Below are 18,378 nucleotides of genomic sequence, written 5' to 3'. Positions count from 1 at the left end.
AAGCCTACAATTTTTTAATAGTTGCATTGTAAAATCTCCGAGTCATAAAATCCTTGGACAGATTTATTTTACCGAATCCTGGAAATCTGAGGATCGTGGACTTTGAAACCCCTCATCATCTTTTTCCAGAATCACATTAAAGTTTAATTTCACCCATAAAAGGCTTGCGGCATTTTATTATAAACGTAATTTTCTTATAGAATTTATTCAGCGGAGTGATTGAATGTTTCAATCATCAATTTGAAAACCCGTAATAAACATGAAAAATTTAGTCCAAATAAGTAAGCGAAGGTAAAATGTTGAGAGAGCTTCGAATGCGATGATTGGATTACCGAACGGAACTCTATTAACGTCGAAAGGACCGAGCGAGACAACTATATTGGCGAATTAATAGGCACCTTGAGATGCAGCTAATGGCTTCATTCGGATACGGATGCATGCCGAATAGTATTCGATACGTGACTCGCATTTATCATTGCCCGCGCGCGCGCACGGACGACCGTCACCGTTTTCCTGAACCGACTATCAGACTATACACTCCGTAGACGACCTTCCGTGCATAATTGCACTCGCATCCTTGTGTGGATGCATTAATCCCGCGTATCTCGCTGCAGATGCACTACCCCGAAACCGCATTCAATCGCGAAATACGAATGAGATAAGAATTCACTTTGCTCATTTTTGAAAGGTCATCTTTCCTGCGTCGAGAAGTGATTTTGCGATTTCATATCAAATAAACAAGGTAAATAATCCAGTATCTTCAAACACATTCTGATATTCGACTGCATGTCGACAAAACAGTTAATATCATTTAATATTTATGAATGTAAAACTCTCAGAAATAATGGTTAAAAAGAACTCTTGAGTTTTAGAAAAAAATTTCTCATTTGAAAAGAAACTTTTACTTTTAAAGATATCCGACATTTTTTGCAAATTTAATCGGCTATCAAGAACCATTATTTTGGACTTATTTCTGTTAATGGACTTTAATCTTTATTATGTGCACAAAAAAAAAAAAAAAGAATTATATCCTTAAAACGATAATCTGTTCAACGTTCAGGTACTGGGACATTTATCTTATTTGCCACTTTTTCATTCGTCCGTAATATTTATGTTCATAAATTTTTGTGTCACATGTGTCAAAACGTAAACAGTCATTTCCTGTACTTTTACTTTCAGGCGAAGTGCTTCTTTTGCAGATACAAACGTCAGCATCAGAAGTATGTATCTTAGTATTTATGAATTATTTTGTAATTATGAAAATTTCAGACATTGCATTGCATATTGCATAGACGATTTATATTCTTGAAATAAACAAATATCATTCGATTTTCAGGGCTCGATCAGCTGCCGTCATTTTGCACACCGCAGCCAAGCTGCAAATGTTTTCAGAACACATCTTGATATTTGCTATTTGGCGGGTCGTTGTTTTCCACATACGGGTTTCTCGCGACGATAAGCGTTACGTTGCGACCATGAATATGGATGCGCAGGATTCGCGATGGCGGCCAATCGATTACCTAACACGTAACAGCATGATGGCTTTCCTCCGAGATGATACGTAATACAGTAAAGACGTAATTGGCCTCGGATTGTATGGCATTTCCATATACCGGAAAATGATGATTTTGATGGAAATTTCTGTGCACGCATCAATATCAAACTTGCATAAATAGCTTGCTATAAATAACGCAAACGTGACCTTTAATTTTCTGTTCAATTTTTGCAATCGAGAATTTTCAAGCACTTGATTCTCCTTCATCGTAAAAGCTTCCTTTTCGACACACAGCTTGCGCGCCTCTGACAAATGGACGCAAATTAAGAACGTGGTCGAAAAGTAAAAAATTGTGAAAAATCTTTTTATTCGATGTACGGTGAGCACGTAGCAATTCAAGTCAATCTCTGTGAGGGAATTCCAATGGCATAATTCCTTTAATGTTACGTCAGCTGTTAATTACGACTTTAACTGATGCATCACCTAGCATATTGATTATTATGATTCATTGATCATACTTCATGTATTTTTCATTTCATAAATACTAAAATACTTATCTCATGCTGGCATTCGAGCACTTGGTGCGACACATATTTTAAAGCTATCGGCGGATGAATGAGATAAAGCAATTTCGTATCCGCGAAGGAGATCTCCAGGATTCCCCCGGGTTTCTGGACTTTGGTACAATACGAGACGAAGTGCAAAAGGCGGTTCGTTGCTCCCGAGATTTCGCGGTATGACATCATAGCGATTTATTCGACGAATCGTGTCTTCGTTAATGAGCGAAACGTTAAAGGTCCGCCTTGCGCAATCGTCAACTACCGACATTGTTAAGCGTGAACGAGTGAGTCATCATCTTGTTATCATCTCCATTGCAATTATTTCAGTAGTTTCTCGCCGCTGCCGCGCGCGTTTCGAGGATTATCTAAGATATCCGGAAACCTGCTTATTAATCTTTCAGAGATGATTATGCACTACGAGCCGTCCAAAGGTGCACGTGTTTCGTCATTTCTTAGTTGAAACAAATTCAGAGAGTCTCAGATGCTTCGCGTTTTATTTCAATGTCTCTCCAATTTTTTAATTCATTTTTATTAAATTTTCTAAAACGTGTGAAAATTCTTAAATAGACGCAATTATGGGAAAGTCAAAAAGAAAAGGGACGTTTTTGAAGGGTTTGGTTCCTTAAATATATCTCTTCACTTTTTGACCGACTCTCGTATCGATTTCTGTGAAGGATCGATAGGTTCAATTTACAAATCTAAAAATTCCGAAAAACTTTAGAATGTCTAAAAAAAAGCTATGTTTTTATATTTAAACAACATGTAGTACTTTAATTTTTTATGTTAACTCGTGACCACTTTGCGTTTTAAGATATAATTTACTTTGCAAAAAAACAAGTTCATCTTACATAAGCATCGTTTTTTTACGTGTCACGATAAGATAAAGTGGTATTCGTTGTTCATTCCTCTTCTCCGCGCCGACAGCAATTTTTAAAGCGCGCACATGACCATATTAAACGTATTGAGAATCTATTCATAATGAGCAAAATAAAATGTCTCCGCGTTCAGAGAATAACAAGATAAAGCGAGACTAACAAGCAAGTGGATTTAATTTTTTTTATTGCGCACACCGTAACGTCTAATCGTCATTCGTGCAAATTCTAATCTCTCTATACTAACTCCAATATCTCCAATATCTATAATAATAACTCCAATATCTTTTCTTCAATAATTCTCTTTATTGCGAAAAGCCTTAAGAATCATCTAAGACGATAATTCCTTCATTGTGTGAGAAAATATTAAAAATGTATTATCAACTTGATTTATAGAATGAAATATGTTTTCGCACCAATATATTGATTTAATATATTGATATCATAGAGATGTGACACGTGATACGCGATACGTGACACGGCGGCACGTGGCGACGGTATTGCTTCCTCGTCGGAGAACAGAGAATGGAAACCGCATCGATACCATCCACTGGAAGTTGCGGAACGTGCTACGAAGCATAACGACCTTGAACTTGGAGCGACTGCCGCGTAGAGAAGCACGATGAATTTCATTAACCATAACGATTACGGCGTTCCGCTTTTGATTGACCGAAATCCGCGAAGCTACGACTCTGACTTTTGTCCGACCTCTCGAAACTCGAGTGCCTTTCGATATAAAATACAACAATCGAATGTTTTCTGTGCTTTAAAACAGTATCAATGTAATAATACAATTTGAGAAATAGAAACATTTTGGAGAGTTTTAAAAATAATGCGCTTCAATGTTAAAAATGAGTTATTTCGCGAAAGTTAAAATATGTAAACAGCGAAAACGCAGCCGGAATAAAGAACGTTGTATGTATAGCAAATTAACTACTGCTTGTTATCGCATATTGATAATACAATTGTTCGCTTATCATGTAGTTCATCGTATTAAATTATATCACAAAATTTTGTGCTTTGTCATGCAAAAAACGCGCCCTATTTCTCGAAAATTTCAGCGACCAATATGGAAACATTATTTAAATCGTGAGTAAAATAAGCGACATTTTCGTCATAAGCAAAGTACCAGGGCTGTTGCAATCACGTGTGAAACCACGCGGGCGCATGTGTGTATGTGTTAGAAACTTGTAAAACTTGTTTTGGGCAGTTGGGTAAGATGATGGAATTAAATGGTAAATAAAATATTTACGCGTGCACAATGTTAAACTGCTTGTGATAAGAGACATCGTGACTCCGAAGATTTAAGAAAACTCAGCCAAAGCGCGACTCAGATAACACGTTATTTCTAATAATTCTGCGACTTTGTAACGGATGACACACGATTAGCGTGAAAAAAAAATGGCGCAAATTCTCGATGAGCAACTGCAGACGTTCGTAATTGTGGCTGTTTGCAGCAGATTATATAATGTGACGTCGGCGCGTAATTACACCAATTTTTTCCACAGATAGCATCTATTAATCACGCCGCGAGCAATCTGTCCGCCGGATCGAAAAATAAATCCGATATCTAGATCAAACAAAACGCTTCGATATTTACAGCTTGTGTTTATAATATATAATTAAATAATATTTATTATTATTATTCATAAATTCTGAAAATATTATTTATTACTCAAATTCGTGTATTATTCGTCAATCAGGTTTGATATTTTTAACCAGCGAAATTTGTTGTTCCATTTAAAAGAAGCTTCACTCGAAAGTATTAAATATAAAAATAGATCCATAAATTGCTTTTGCGTTGTGGATTCTTGTGCAAACAGAAGACAGTAATAAACAAAATTTACAAACAAACGTTGTTTTTCTTTTTAACAGCTCGCGACAAATCAAAAATGAAGTAGACGAGCAAAGAGAATAGATCACACGGTGGAGATTCAATCTCGTGCTCAGATCATTTGCATATCCCATCTGCCGTGTGCGAATGAGTCCCGTAAATGACGTGCGGATGTTTATTTGTCGACAACGTTAGCAGTCGCGAATTGCGCGTAAACTCGCGTAATTGTGTGTAAACGTTCGAGTCGACTGACAATACATATTATTAGCGCGCCGCGTCAATATGCATGTTTTGATGAGCACGATCGGGCTCTTAAGTGAGGTTTCACTTGCAGTTCTTTGAAGTTTTAAAACAATATATTCCTCTTTCCATCGCCCTCTTAATCAATTCCTAATTTTTGTTTTGCATCTACGTATTTTTTTGTCATACTATATCGCTGCTAAGATTATGCAAATCTTAAAATTTGGACATGTTCACATTTATACGCTAAAATATTTTACATTTTATATATATTATTTTTTTTATCGCTATGACGTTAATAAGTTACATTGCGAGCAAAAAATTGTGTGCCATTAATAAATTGCGCGATCTACATACGTGGAAGTCATTAAAATGATCTCGAATATATTCTTGTAAGAACGCTCGTTATATGGCAAACCCGATTTACTCTTCATTTTTCTTATACCGGTGTTTTGCATCGCGTGACGTCGTTTACATAAGTAGCAATCGCCTCTATACTTCGGATCCGACTGAATCCAGAAATGTTTGAGCAGATGTGTGTCCAGTTTTATTTAAAGACATAAATGTACTAATGGAACCAAATTTTATGTTCGGGAATAACATAAAGAAACGAAAGAAAGAAACTTACCGATGCCTTCGACGATATAGCGGTCCTTGGCGTCCATATTTGTTAACTCGGTGACGCTCACAACGATTTTGACACTCATCGTTTGCATCTAAGAATGGGAAGTCGGACGACGGAACGCCGCGACGTCCAGCATCCGGTGTCCTTTGCCGTCGGGAGAACCTGTTTGACAAAACAACGCTGTTTGTTAATTACATCAAATTAGACAAATTACATTAGGAATAAGTTGATTATGGTTCTATCAATTTTCTTTAATAGGCATGTCGAAAGAAGTTATTACAGATAGTCATTTTCCATACTTAATCGCTAATAATGATTCAATTTTATGTTCTTGTTTTCATTAGAAACGTGTTTGACATACAAAGTACGATATATAAATTATGAATTTTTACCTGTTCTACATTTAATGATTTGATTTTAATTTCAACGACGTACACGTGCACAAACAGAGACTCTTAAATTAATGCAAACAAGTTCTCTCTCTTTCTTTCTATAATTAAATATATAAAGGTGCTCCACATGTGACAGATAATCGAACAAAAAAAACGAAGACGATTTTACATGTGAAACAAATGAAAAATGTAACATTTCTTATGTGTGATTTTATTTTCGGCAAAAATAATTCTGAAAGTTAAAAAGTTAGTTTAGATGTGATCACAAGACTAAAATCATTCAGGACGATCGATAACTAACCTGAGACAATCTACGAGCCCAGATGTGTCTACTCCGACGGCAGGATACTCGATCCGCGAATAATTCGAACGACCGAGCCGAGGAAAGAAATACAACGCCGAACACTTTCATGAATAAAGAAAACAACGAGAACAAAAGTCACGCGCGGTTGTACAAAATTATAGACGTGCGCTTCCTCGCGGATATCCTTCTTCGCTTCTCCGAAGGCTGCTCAGACGTGATTGTTGATCCAGAAACTCTGATGAGATACCTCTAACGAGGTGTCTGATGATATCTCGACAGGAAAGGTTCGAGCCTTGAAGTTGAGATATTTTCTTTGAAAATGTCCGACGATATCTTTTTCAACCTTGCTTGCTTTTTCGATATCCTTCTGAGTATTTTCTTCCGAACCTTCTCTCAGGATATGTTTATTCCTTTTCCCTTCGAGCTGCTTCTTGAGTTTTTTAAATCATTTTTTCTCTTGAGAGTATTTTCTTTCTTTTCGTTCACGATGCAATTCAGTTGCATCAGTTGATATCGCAAAAATATTCACGTTTGAATATTTCGGATTATCCCATATATTTCCGACTTGCAACTTTCCGTATTCTCTCGATTCTCGTATATTTTACTTCTTCCTACCGCACTCTTTCATATTCAATCCACCAAATTCAAGTAATTTTTTACCTTGCTCGATCTCTTCCAAGTCTTGCGCCCGTTGAGCAACGGAACGCTTTGCTACTGGCGCTTTTCACTAGACTAGTAGAATCAGCGGTGGCCGCGGCGGTTACGACGACGACGTCTCGTTACGGGCTTGCAGTACGTTTTCCGCAGCCCGTGACCTTGATGAATCCCACCCGACGGTGTTGGTAGCAGCAGCAGCAGCAGCAGCAACAGTAGATTGACATTACGTAAAGCCGAAGTCGCGATGCTTAATTCGACCCTGCGTCGCGACGCCTCGCGGCGCTCGCGCCAACACCTCTTCAAGTGTCATTCTCATCTACCAGCGCTTGTGAAGAACCTTCGCGGAATTCACAAGAATACGAAGCGTTTGTAAATAGGAAATAATCGATTAATCGGGGACCGATTAAAGAGGAGGAAAACTTTAAGCGACAAAAAGTTTCTCGCTAGTTTCTCATTATTCAAATTATTCTTATTATATATTCATCAAAGTTGAAGCAAAAAGAAAAGGAAATTGAGACAAATTGATCATATAAGAGATTTCTGTTGTACAAATATAGATATAGATTTTTTGCAAAGCGTATTGAAAAAAATTCTTTAAATTAGTCTTTTCGCAAGTAATCAATCTTTAATGTTTTTCCTTAAAACTTTTTTTCTTTCCTCTCTCACATGCTTTCATCGTATAGTCAATACCTCGTTATGAAAAATATTCCTTCAAAAACAAGTCTTTAGAGAACATACATGTTGTTCCTTTAAAATAAATATCATTCACTGACAACAGTTTCTTTTATACTGAATTATTTCGCCGTAGACATTTCCTTAATTAATTGTATTTTTTCCGAAGGCTACTTCTGCATAAACACTTCTTTACAATCTTTTCTGTGATCAGAAACACCTTTTCCATTATTTCTCGCACAATGTTCCTCGAGTATCGTTTTTTCTTTTTCAGAAACGAGTCGAGAGAAACTCGTCTCATTAATACCTCAACTCAATATGTTGATATTTGTCTCCCGGAAATTGTTCCGCATTGCAAATCACGTCCTGAATCATTGCGAATAATCATTTCGATTAATAAATTCGACTCTCTTGTCATTCGTTGTATGGAAGAAAACGTGTCATCGTGAATTATTTTACTGTCGTCAGTATCATTAAAAGGTTCATAAATCCGAAGACATTAGCATTAAATCGACTGGCTAATGAATAGCTTGAAATATAGTTTTCAAGAATCGAATTTTCCCTCAAAAATCTACGATTTCTATTGTAAAAATAAATTTTGGCCTCTGTCGTGTGTCAACACAATTTATATCGACAAAAATAATTAACGACAAATAGAAAGATTCGGAAAAATATCAAAGTATAAAAAAACCATTGTAAATCAAATTTTAAGATCCATCTGATAGCAATTTAGATTTCGGGTATATAAGTGTGCGAACATAATCTTGAATTTATTCGCGGCAATAAAATTGCAATTGATTAGAATATTTTTACATACTAAGATTGAAGTGACGAATTATGTCGTTTTCGTTTTGGCGGGCTTACTTCGGCCAGATCTAACAATATCTAGGAAATATTTTCCTAGATCGCCAGTGCAATAAGTATGTTTACGAGATTGCGATCAACCACGTGGTGGATGTGAAATTACAGGTATGACTGGTCTCAAAGTAGCACGGCAATGTGTGCACCGCGTGAGCAGCCTGGACTCGTCAAGAAAACAATGCGCATCTTCCCGCGATGCAGCATGATTGATCGATTCCTGATCCACTTTCGGAACTTCGGAAATTGAGCGCTTCGATCGGCAAACTTTTATAATGCGAAAAGGCTCGATAATTTACAACGTATATTAAAACAATCTACAATGGAATTTCAAAATAATGATAAATAATTGATTAAGATCTATCGACGTACATCCTGTGATAAGTGAAGTCTGCCAAAACAAAATCATGCAGCGATTATCACATTCGGCAATCAGATCTGCATTCTCGCGCGAAGTGGCATACTTAAATTCGTCGAAAATCTACTGGAAATTGTATTCGAGATTTCAGCAAAATCTGAAGACTTCAAGAACTCTTTTTCGAAATGAGAATAGTATATAGTGTTTTTATGATATCCGAATTCTTCCACACAACAAACTCTATCTTTCCTCGCTTATTGCTGCGAAATCGTCCCTCACGGTGAATTAAAAGTCCTTTCGCGATTTCGCGAATTTAGAGCACAGTTTTTTTCCGACGACGGTGGAAAAAAAATAAATAAAAAAAAAACGTAGAACGAAAAAAATGAAAAACGAGCGCGACAACCTCGCCGATACCTCACGGTCGATATTTGGCGATAAATGAATCGCGATGAAAAGGAGACCGACAATCGGCGGGCGAGCAACAGGACTCACTGCACGCGACAAGAATCTCGGGAGAACCTGCGACAACCGTATATACGTCAGACTGGCGGAAAGTCAGTCGTTCACCGTCGTAACGACAGGTGTTGTTGGAGAATCTGAGGTGGGGTGGCGGTACACGGGAGTAGGTGGGGATCGCGTGCTGGAAGTGGGGTACAAAACCTTCGCCGAGAGGAGTCGACCTCAGTTATTGCTGTTGTACGCAGCATCTATATGTCATGACGGATCCTTGATATGACTCGAATCTCGAATTATAGGGAGATATTATGTATTAGAGATTGCTGCGAAGAATCAAGAGAAAAAATGTCAAAGCTCAGAGAGATTTTCATTTAAAAAAAAAACAAAATGTTTTCTTGCGCAACAGTTTTTCGGAGTGTCATCGCTATGCATGAAGTTCGCAACAGTCTCTTGATTTCCCTTTTCAATCTTCGAGATTTTTCGTATTCAAATTTCGCTTTATAATGTACCTATATGAGTAGATTGATATCAACAAGTTACTTATTCATAAAGTCATAATTTATGCACACACGCGCACAAATATATTATATAATGCAAATAAAACATTGAGTGTTCCGAAATATTTGATAAAAATTAATTATTAAAAAATCGTTGCGTAGAACAACAATAACAATTCGATGCTATTGAATTATTGATTTCAATGATGTTATTTGATTCCAAAAATATACTGAGATCATTTAATATACACATAAAACTATGTCAACTTATTGCAGCAAATGGTTGCTTTGCGAGTATTACGTATCACGTCAGCTTTTGATGTGACCAACATTTCTATACTATACCGGATACATTTTATTCAGATCTTGATCATTAAAAAATTATTACGCCAAACAATAATACTGAGATTTGACGTGATACTATATCTTTCGATCATTTGCGTGAAATACATCAAATTACATTAACTCTCATGCAGTATCTGCACTGTAAAAAAATTCGTGTCACAGATCCTTGAAAAGATTCTGATCTTCACATATTTCGTACAGACGTATACATTTTAAACTAAGTCTATTCTTTATAGCTGAATTAGAAGGAGAAAGATGAACTCTGAACTAATGCAGCCAGTTCAGCCATAAAGAACAGACCTATTGTGTGTATTTTCGTTTCTGAAGAAAAGCTTTTCAACAAACTTACACACAAGTATGTAAAAGCACAAAACATGTGATAATGATCAAAATAGACCGGAAGAGTATCAAGTAGTGCGTATATCACTGACGATATGATTATCAATAATGCAAGACAGTGCAATTGTTAATCGATAATCTTCGATACAGAAATAACGATAAACCTTCATATAAAATAATGATCTATGTGGGAAAAACAATATGAAATAGCGATAATAAAACAATAATTATAAGTTTGTTGCAAAAAAGAGAATGAGATGATTTTAATTAAATAAAATAAGTAACAAGTTATAAATAAAATTATGAATTTACAAATTAGCAACTTATCATCAGCTCATTGTAATAGCTCCTTTCTACAACAAGCATCTCATGATTATTGCTTTATCAACACTTATGCTATTAATTTCATATATATAAGTAAAACATATAAAATTGATAGTGATAATAAATAACCATGAGCTCGTCGCAAAAAAGAGCTATTATTATGAATATTTATGAATTGATTTGTGAATAGATTGATATTAACAAGTTATTTATTTATGAATTCCTCATTTATAAACACACACAAATATAATGCTAATAAAACATTGAGGAAATATTTCCAAAGATGTTATTAAAATAAAATCTAGATATTTCATTAAAGCTAGTGTCCTCAGTATAATGGAAGTTTATATAGTTCAGCTATTATTAAAAAGACTGACTTAAAATGTGTGATATATTGTAATCATTATTCAAATGTATTGCGACATTTATGCATGTTTACACACACAAATATATAGGAAGTATAATCGCGAGGCTAACGCATTATAACAAGTAAATACAACATGTGATACTTACTTAGGAAATGGAAAACCAGAGATACATTTCTAATGAGTTATGTAATTGCGATATCATTTACAAAAAAACACAACATTTAAATATTATCAATATTAATATATATAGAAAGGCAATGGCGGAAATATTAAATATAAAACTGTGTATTGCTAAAATGTTTTGGCTTACTCAAAAAATTCAGAGATTTTAATATAATATTTTTATGTGCATTATGCATACATATTTAAATTGTATGTAGATTTATAGTTCCGTTTTTCTTCGATTTTCCATTTTGTGTAGAATAAATGTGCGTATTATATATAAGACTAGATTGTCTAGCCAGAATAAAACATTTTAAAATTTTCAACATTTTTATCACTTTATGTGACAAAAACAAAAGCTTTTTATCTAAAAATCTTTATCTCGATTCATAGAGAAAGTAAATCATTATCAACAAAGATACAAGCAAATATATTTGAATATTTTACTTACTTGCTGAATGGCCGCTCCTTTAGTGCTAACTTTACGCCGAAGGTGTGACGCTAACCGTTATTACAAAATTGAGATCCCATTTCCAAGATTTCGATACAATTGCTGGAGGTTAGATTCTTTGTCAATAAATTTCTCATATAAAAAAATATCAAAACCAAACTGCCCAAGTTTGAGTTCATTTGAAAAACCGCAATATTAACTTTGGTTATAAGGCTGCGACAAAGCCATCTGTCAGTTGAGGCGAATAACGCACGTACAATGACGATCGAACACGCTGAGGTACGTCCCTCTCATCGATTTGATATTTCCGATACTTATTTAGACGCGAAAGCATTTAACTGTCGATTAAAACACATAAAAGCAATACTTTGCATCGCGACGCGACTTGACTCGATAAGACACAGTGTATGATGTGAAGTGCGCGTCGGCACTATGATTGAATTCAGTGACGTAACCGCGTATTTTTGCGCTTTCGCGCCAATCACGCACGTGCGGCCAGCTTGTTCAATTGCGGTATTTTTCATAATCAAATCGTAAAAAAAAGAACAGATAATAAAAATTTGAAAAAACTCGATACCCAAGTTATAAATATTCATAACGATCGGACACACGGTCTGTTTTGCATTCTATGATAAATACATCATAAATGCCGCGCGTGTGTATATTTTCATTAATAAAAATTTTTTATCAATTCAGAAATATCAGAATGCTAGAAATGAGCGAAAATGGTTAAATTTTGTCTTGATACATAAATGCTGTAAAGTTTATTTTTCCTTATCTGTAACATCTTAAATTAAACTGATCACCAACCACCTAAAAAATGCATAAAATATTTTGACTACGTTTTATTTAGGACCACCAATTTTCACTGGTTCTCAGGGGAATATACAAATTTACAAGAATTACCTAACAATCGAACAATCATTTCAACACATTCGAATCAAACAATATAACTACATCCTTGCATTCAATTGCACTGAACTTGTATAATCAATTCGAAGAATCCTAAACACATAAACTTCCCTGTTTAAACTCTATGAATTAAAGTAATAATAACATACCATAAAATATCATTTCTGAAATTACAGGTACATATACCTAGATGTTATGAAGGGTACAATTTTCACAGAAACATATATTACAAAATTACAATAATATATTTACACTTAATTATCTTTCTTCATTCGATTCGACGTCATTCTATAGATAATGGAATCTCGTCCTGGATCCATATCAGCAATGGCGACTGAAAATATTAAAATTTTACTTTCCTGTTCAAGTTTCTTTCAAAAAATAAATTAAACCAAACGTGGAACAACATCAGCAATTTCTGAATCTTCCCATTTGTCAAATTTAATCAAATACCTAGTATCTAAAGCTAATATCTTTGGAAATCTTTGCTACTATCAAATTGTACAGATTAATTCAATCGTTCAAAAAATTTCAAAGACTTCCAATTTGAAATTTCACTCCAAATGTTTTAGAAATTTCCTCAGAAGTTCAGAATAAACGCTTCCCGATACAAATTCACCCGTTAAAAAGAAAATACGTACTGCAGATGGCTAAAAGCGAGAAGAAGAACACGACGCCGAACCATAGTATTATATTGAAGATGACAGGATAGTTTTCCGTGTAAATTTTTGCGCGATTGGAAAACTCCTCAGGCTGAAACAGAAAGATTGATGTAACGAATATGCAACAACAAGCTCTGAAACCTACAAATTTCAATCCTGGTTTCAGTAATACTTGCTAGATTTACTAACAGCACTCTATATTTCTTGACAGTTTGCAAAAGATTAAAAAATTCAGCATATTCAGTCAAGTGTTAACGCATAAAATTATTAAGACTTTCATCAAAGTAACATATAAAACGATTTCAAGATCACAATTCGTCAACAAGATCTGGCTCTGATACTTGCTAAAGAATCAATGGGCTAATTAAATATTTCTTAACAAAAACTTTCTATTGAAATGTATTACTTAGAGATTTATTATCATTAAAATATACGCATGCAATCAGATGCTAGAAACTTTCATGCAAAAATTAATCTTGCACTTGAGAAGCATGAGGAGGCAAGTCTGAAATTACCAATAGATAATTATTTCTGACAAATTTACTACACATCATGTTCTATTTAAAATCATAAATCACTAAAACCTTCCTTAAACAGATAAAACAGCTTTTTCGACCTACACCCTTCTGCCTCTCTCAAATACAGAATCAGCAAAATTCAAACTCGCTATCGAAAAACTCGCTAACTAAAAAAATCGCTATTAAGCGTCATTCATATAAGCATCAGTTCACATATAAGCATCAATGGCAGGCCACAATCTTAATGCAAAACAAAAACTTCTATGGTATTTAAGCCAACTCCAATAGTATCTGTCGTCAATTCTGGAATGCTTTGTAAAAATGCTAATTTAATTCATCTCCTTAGAGAACAGGTGCTCTAATATTCGGCAGAACGAAAACAATTGATGAGTCCAAAGAAGAATTTGACAAATCATATTCTGTTATTTTTTTTCGACGCGATTTGAAACATGGAAGCTTTATTATTTAATATGTATTTGGTAAAATTAATCAATTTTATCAAAATATTTGACTGCGTAATATTCTAAGCTATACAGTAGTTTAACTTTCTTGTAATTTTTCTCTGCAAATTTATTTATCAAGCTTGCTCGGCGTCCTTGCAAAATTTGCTTTCTCTCTCGACGTATGATAAATTATCAGGAACCTTAAAGAATAGCAAAAGAAATTGAAAAACAAAGACTCGTCTGGTTTTTCTCTGAACCCTTCGATTGCATTGCATGTTAATATGTTTGCGATACCTGTCCTATTGTCTGTGTGTTAGTATTTATCTTAGATTCAGTTTGCTCAGTAGTGCTTTCAGTAGTGCTGTAGGCAGAGATGGACTCGCTAGTACTACTCATACTATTTATCTCCTCTTCGTCCTTTACTTTATTTTGTCCGTCTCGCTCGCCGTCTCGCTATAATCAATGTTGTTCAGTATCTCAGTAAAGTGATTAAAGCACCAGCCTTCAAGGCTCCGAGAATACTGGAACTTCAAGGACTTCGCTTTGCGAATCCTTAGATTTATCCTTCGATACCAAACTTGATAACTTATTAATTTTTAACATTTCAAGGATTTGGTTGTGGCAAATATTTCAATTTGATCATACGTTAAGCTCAGAATTTCATCAGATCTAAGAACATCCAAATTTCAAGGGTCATATTTGCGACAATCTAAATTCTCCGATACAAATCTCAACAAAGATATTGCGTTAAGAATTTGATTTGGTAAATATTGAAAATTATCGATATCAAGCTTTGATTATTTGCTAAATTTCGTTTGTTTCCGATAAAAATTTCGCAGAAAATAACAAATAAATACGTAGATATCGACCGGTTGATGGCAGGTTTGTAAGTTGATTAGAGTAATTAAAGAGTATAATTCATCGTGTTCGCGCGAAACTCATGCAGAAAGCTACCTCTAAGGATCGGAAAAAAACACTCTCAATCAAGTAAGAGCTCATGCAATGCGATTCGACACGGTACCTTGACCAAAAAATTATCGTTAATGTCTGAACTAATTGGCGTTCCCTTGTCTCTACCAGTGGATTTAACATTGTTAGTCTTATAAGCCTACAAAAGTCCGTAACAATTAAAAGTAGTACAGTTATAAAGAATAGTTTTGTTTTCAATAATAATTGAAATATTTAAAGTATTAAATATTGCTATAAAATTAATTTGATATCATTAATCTTTTCCATTATTTCCGCATAGAAAAATGACGAGATTTAGTCAATTAACATCTGAGTGAGAAACATATTTATTTGGAAAATTGTCGGAATTATTGAAGTTTTGTGTATAACCGAAATATGTATGATCGATATAAAATAATGAATAATTTGAGATTATAAATTATTTTTCCCTTTGCATAATAATAAATAAAAAAGAAATATATGTATAAGTCGGTGAAGTTTTATAATTGCATATTCTCATTGCTGTAACACATTTTATTGTCATTTTGATAATAAAATAATGCGTAGCCTTTCCAAAGTTACAGGAGATCATTTAGAGTTTTTTTAAACAAATCTCCTATTTTTATTACGCCTTTATATACGTTATATTAAAAATCGAGTTAGAATTAAATAAGTCATCTTGTATAGATGGAATATTTAATGCAAATGCCATATATATGATGATTTTTATATCGCAGATTCCTTAAATTCATTTTCAAATGCTCTTCAATCAACATCCTCAAATATTTTCCATTATAATTTAATGTTTGAAACATAGTAGAGATTGCAAAATGCGAAAATTCAAGATAATACTGCGTAATACTCACCGTGTCTCTACGTTGCCTCTCATAAAGAACAGAGCGGGTGTTTCTCATCTTGCTGGCGTCATTCGTGAATGCCACAATAACAACCTAAAATGAGATTTAAAGATAAATAAAATCAGCAATCAAAAATAAAATAAAAGCAAAGAATGCAAATTTAATATCAGTCCTTTGCTATAATCTATCAGTTACCTTGCCATCATAAGTGTTGACAAAAGCATTAGAGACACGTTCCATCGCGTCATTTAGTAGCGTATAAGACTCATTCGCCGCTGCAGAAGTATTTCCGTGAAAATCCATAACTGACTTGAGCGCCGATACTACTAGCCAATAAATATCTGTGCCACACTCGTGTTTCTTCGCAGAGGCTTTGTCAGCTATAGCATGGAGAAGTTGGATCTCTTCGATAAATTTGCGATCTTCTTCAACATCAGAATTCAGAGCTTTCAATTTCCCCATGTTGGCTAGCTTGAGTTCGCCGAGAGCCGATTGACCTAACTATAACAAAAAAATGTTATTTAGATTGTTTTATAGTTGATAAAAAAATTAAAATAATTATGTAAACAAAATAAAAATATCGATTACAAAATCTTTGCAGACTGCATACAAAATATTGTTAATTTCATAATCTTATATTAATAAAATTTATCTTTTATTAATTTTTAGAAAAACCGCGAGATGTTATGTCTTGAGAAACAAGTTAGATATTAAACGTATATTAGATTGTGTGTGTGTGTGTGTGTGTGTGTGTGTACAAACTTTTTTAGTTTTTTAAATTTTATTTACACAGAAAAAAACTTAAAATACCCAATATATTGTTTTCTAAAACAAATCTTCATAATTTAAAAAAATCCTGCAATTTTCTGAAAATGAAATAACAATATTTATGTATATAATCTTAATATCTATATTTGTTTTATATTTTGTTACATTTGATTATTTTAATACTTACAGCATCAACTCCATCGCTCAAGTTAATTCTGATCAATGTATTATCGTTACTTCGCTCCTCTATTCTGCTCCGAATTGCTTGCCAAGTGGTTTCTTCTACTTCATCAACAATCAGAGGATATGTAGTTTTATCCTTTAAGAAAGGCATAAACTCTATTCCATCAATTGGTATAGCAACTAATGCTTTAGGCATTGAAAATGGATCCCATACAGCAATGCTGTGTTCTGTGTCCTTCTGTAAAATTATAAACATTTTACAAATTAATTAATTTAGATAATATAGACACAGTTTTCAAAATATCAAGAGAGACAGTTTTATCTTGTGTCAAATTCATAGATGACTAAGTTAATCCTGTATTTATCCAAAATTAAATTATAGTAAGGTATGTAAAATATTTAATTTTCATATTCATGCAATATTGCAAAAATCTAAAGCTTTACAACGATAGAAATACTCTTAACATTTTGTAGTATTAAAAATGTTCAATTAAATTATTCTATTAAAAAATGAAAGATAACACACCTGTTTTCCAGTGAAACCAAGAGCCGCGCACATGATCTCTTTGAGACTGCTTTGCTCAATCGGGCCATTTCCAGTGAATTCCACGCTGTCAGGTGAATGAAGAATGACAAATTCGTCGTTGGCATAAACTAGAAATAGACATTTGATTAATCTAAGTACAAAAATCACAACCTAATCACAATCTAAGTGCAATAAGGCAGTTATATTCAGCAAACAAAAATCTATTTTTTACAAGTTAAAATACTGAAAAAGGTCGAGGAAAAGGCTCCATTTTGTTTCAAAATAAATACAGTTTGAAAATTCAGAATAATTTCTAATCTGATTCAAAAAATTCTGGATAATGGATCCAGCAGCCAGAGATTCGAACGTGAAAAGCTTGAAGCATTTCAATCGTCCGTGAAAGAATTGTTCGAGAGTCAAGAAGGAATTACCTGCAGCTAAAGTAGCAAAGAGAAGTAATAATTGTCGACACATCGTGAAGAAACAATCAAATTCAGAAGACACTCCCTCAACTTCGATCAATTTCGGACGCGATCATGTGATCACATCAGATGGCGTACTAATTTACTCTCCCCACCACACATGCGTTGACATAAGCCATGTAATGCGAGATTCACACTGCGTTGTTACCTAACGCACGATATCCGACAACCAATAAGAAACAAATTTGTTTTCTGGGGACTAATATGGACCATTTACCATCAGCCAATCCAATCACTATGTGAGAAATTATCACCAAAAACGTAGCCAAT

At 34.2% G+C, this 18,378-nt stretch overlaps 2 protein-coding genes across 20 annotated transcripts in view; both read right to left on the bottom strand.

The window, feature by feature from the left end:
* LOC105673174 (uncharacterized) overlaps positions 1–12,082 on the bottom strand; it is a 59,652-nt gene extending 47,570 nt beyond the window's left edge. For 3 of the 16 annotated variants that reach the window (XM_067358422.1, XM_012368615.2, XM_012368616.2), the window contains exons 1-3: positions 7,670–9,417; positions 6,320–7,316; positions 5,630–5,788 (exon numbers count right to left, since the gene is read on the bottom strand). In XM_067358422.1, the coding sequence (XP_067214523.1) occupies positions 5,630–5,717 (88 nt within the window). In that variant the 5' untranslated portion in view covers positions 5,718–5,788; positions 6,320–7,316; positions 7,670–9,417. Of the gene's footprint in view, positions 1–5,629; positions 5,789–6,319; positions 9,422–11,809 lie in introns of those variants that run through there. The other 13 variants (XM_067358427.1, XM_067358426.1, XM_012368610.2 and 10 more) reach the window with 13 other exon arrangements.
* A 557-nt stretch (positions 12,083–12,639) lies between these two features.
* ATP6AP2 (ATPase H(+)-transporting accessory protein 2) lies at positions 12,640–18,214 on the bottom strand. Of its 4 annotated transcripts, XM_012368788.2 has the most exons (9): positions 18,058–18,214; positions 17,627–17,754; positions 17,105–17,338; positions 16,345–16,650; positions 16,159–16,242; positions 15,366–15,452; positions 14,639–14,797; positions 13,363–13,474; positions 12,640–13,055 (listed from the first exon to the last, which is right to left on the bottom strand). In XM_012368788.2, the coding sequence occupies exons 1-9, from the start codon at positions 18,098–18,100 to the stop codon at positions 12,976–12,978; spliced, it is 1,233 nt and encodes a 410-aa protein (XP_012224211.1). In that variant the 5' UTR covers positions 18,101–18,214; the 3' UTR covers positions 12,640–12,975. The 4 variants fall into 4 exon arrangements, with proteins under 4 accessions (XP_012224211.1, XP_012224213.1, XP_012224212.1 ...); XM_012368790.2 differs by lacking the exon at positions 14,639–14,797; XM_012368789.2 differs by lacking the exon at positions 15,366–15,452.
* Between the last annotated feature and the right edge of the window lie 164 nt (positions 18,215–18,378).

The sequence above is a fragment of the Linepithema humile genome, chromosome 6 (assembly GCF_040581485.1).
Source record: "Linepithema humile isolate Giens D197 chromosome 6, Lhum_UNIL_v1.0, whole genome shotgun sequence".
NCBI lineage: Eukaryota > Metazoa > Arthropoda > Insecta > Hymenoptera > Formicidae > Linepithema > Linepithema humile.
Note: the sequence above shows the minus strand (reverse complement) of the source record. Positions and strands in the feature narration are given on the sequence as shown.

What these genes read in the sequence shown, in the direction of transcription:
- ATP6AP2 (XM_012368788.2), bottom strand. Translation starts at nt 18,100, where the DNA reads ATGTGTCGACAATTATTACTTCTCTTTGCTACTTTAGCTGCAG. An exon ending in TCAACACTTATGATGGCAAG is followed by an intron (nt 16,243 to 16,344) that starts GTAACTGATAGA and finishes ATCTCATTTTAG; the next exon opens with GTTGTTATTGTGGCATTCAC. An exon ending in CTCGCTTTTAGCCATCTGCA is followed by an intron (nt 13,056 to 13,362) that starts GTACGTATTTTC and finishes TAATATTTTCAG; the next exon opens with TCGCCATTGCTGATATGGAT.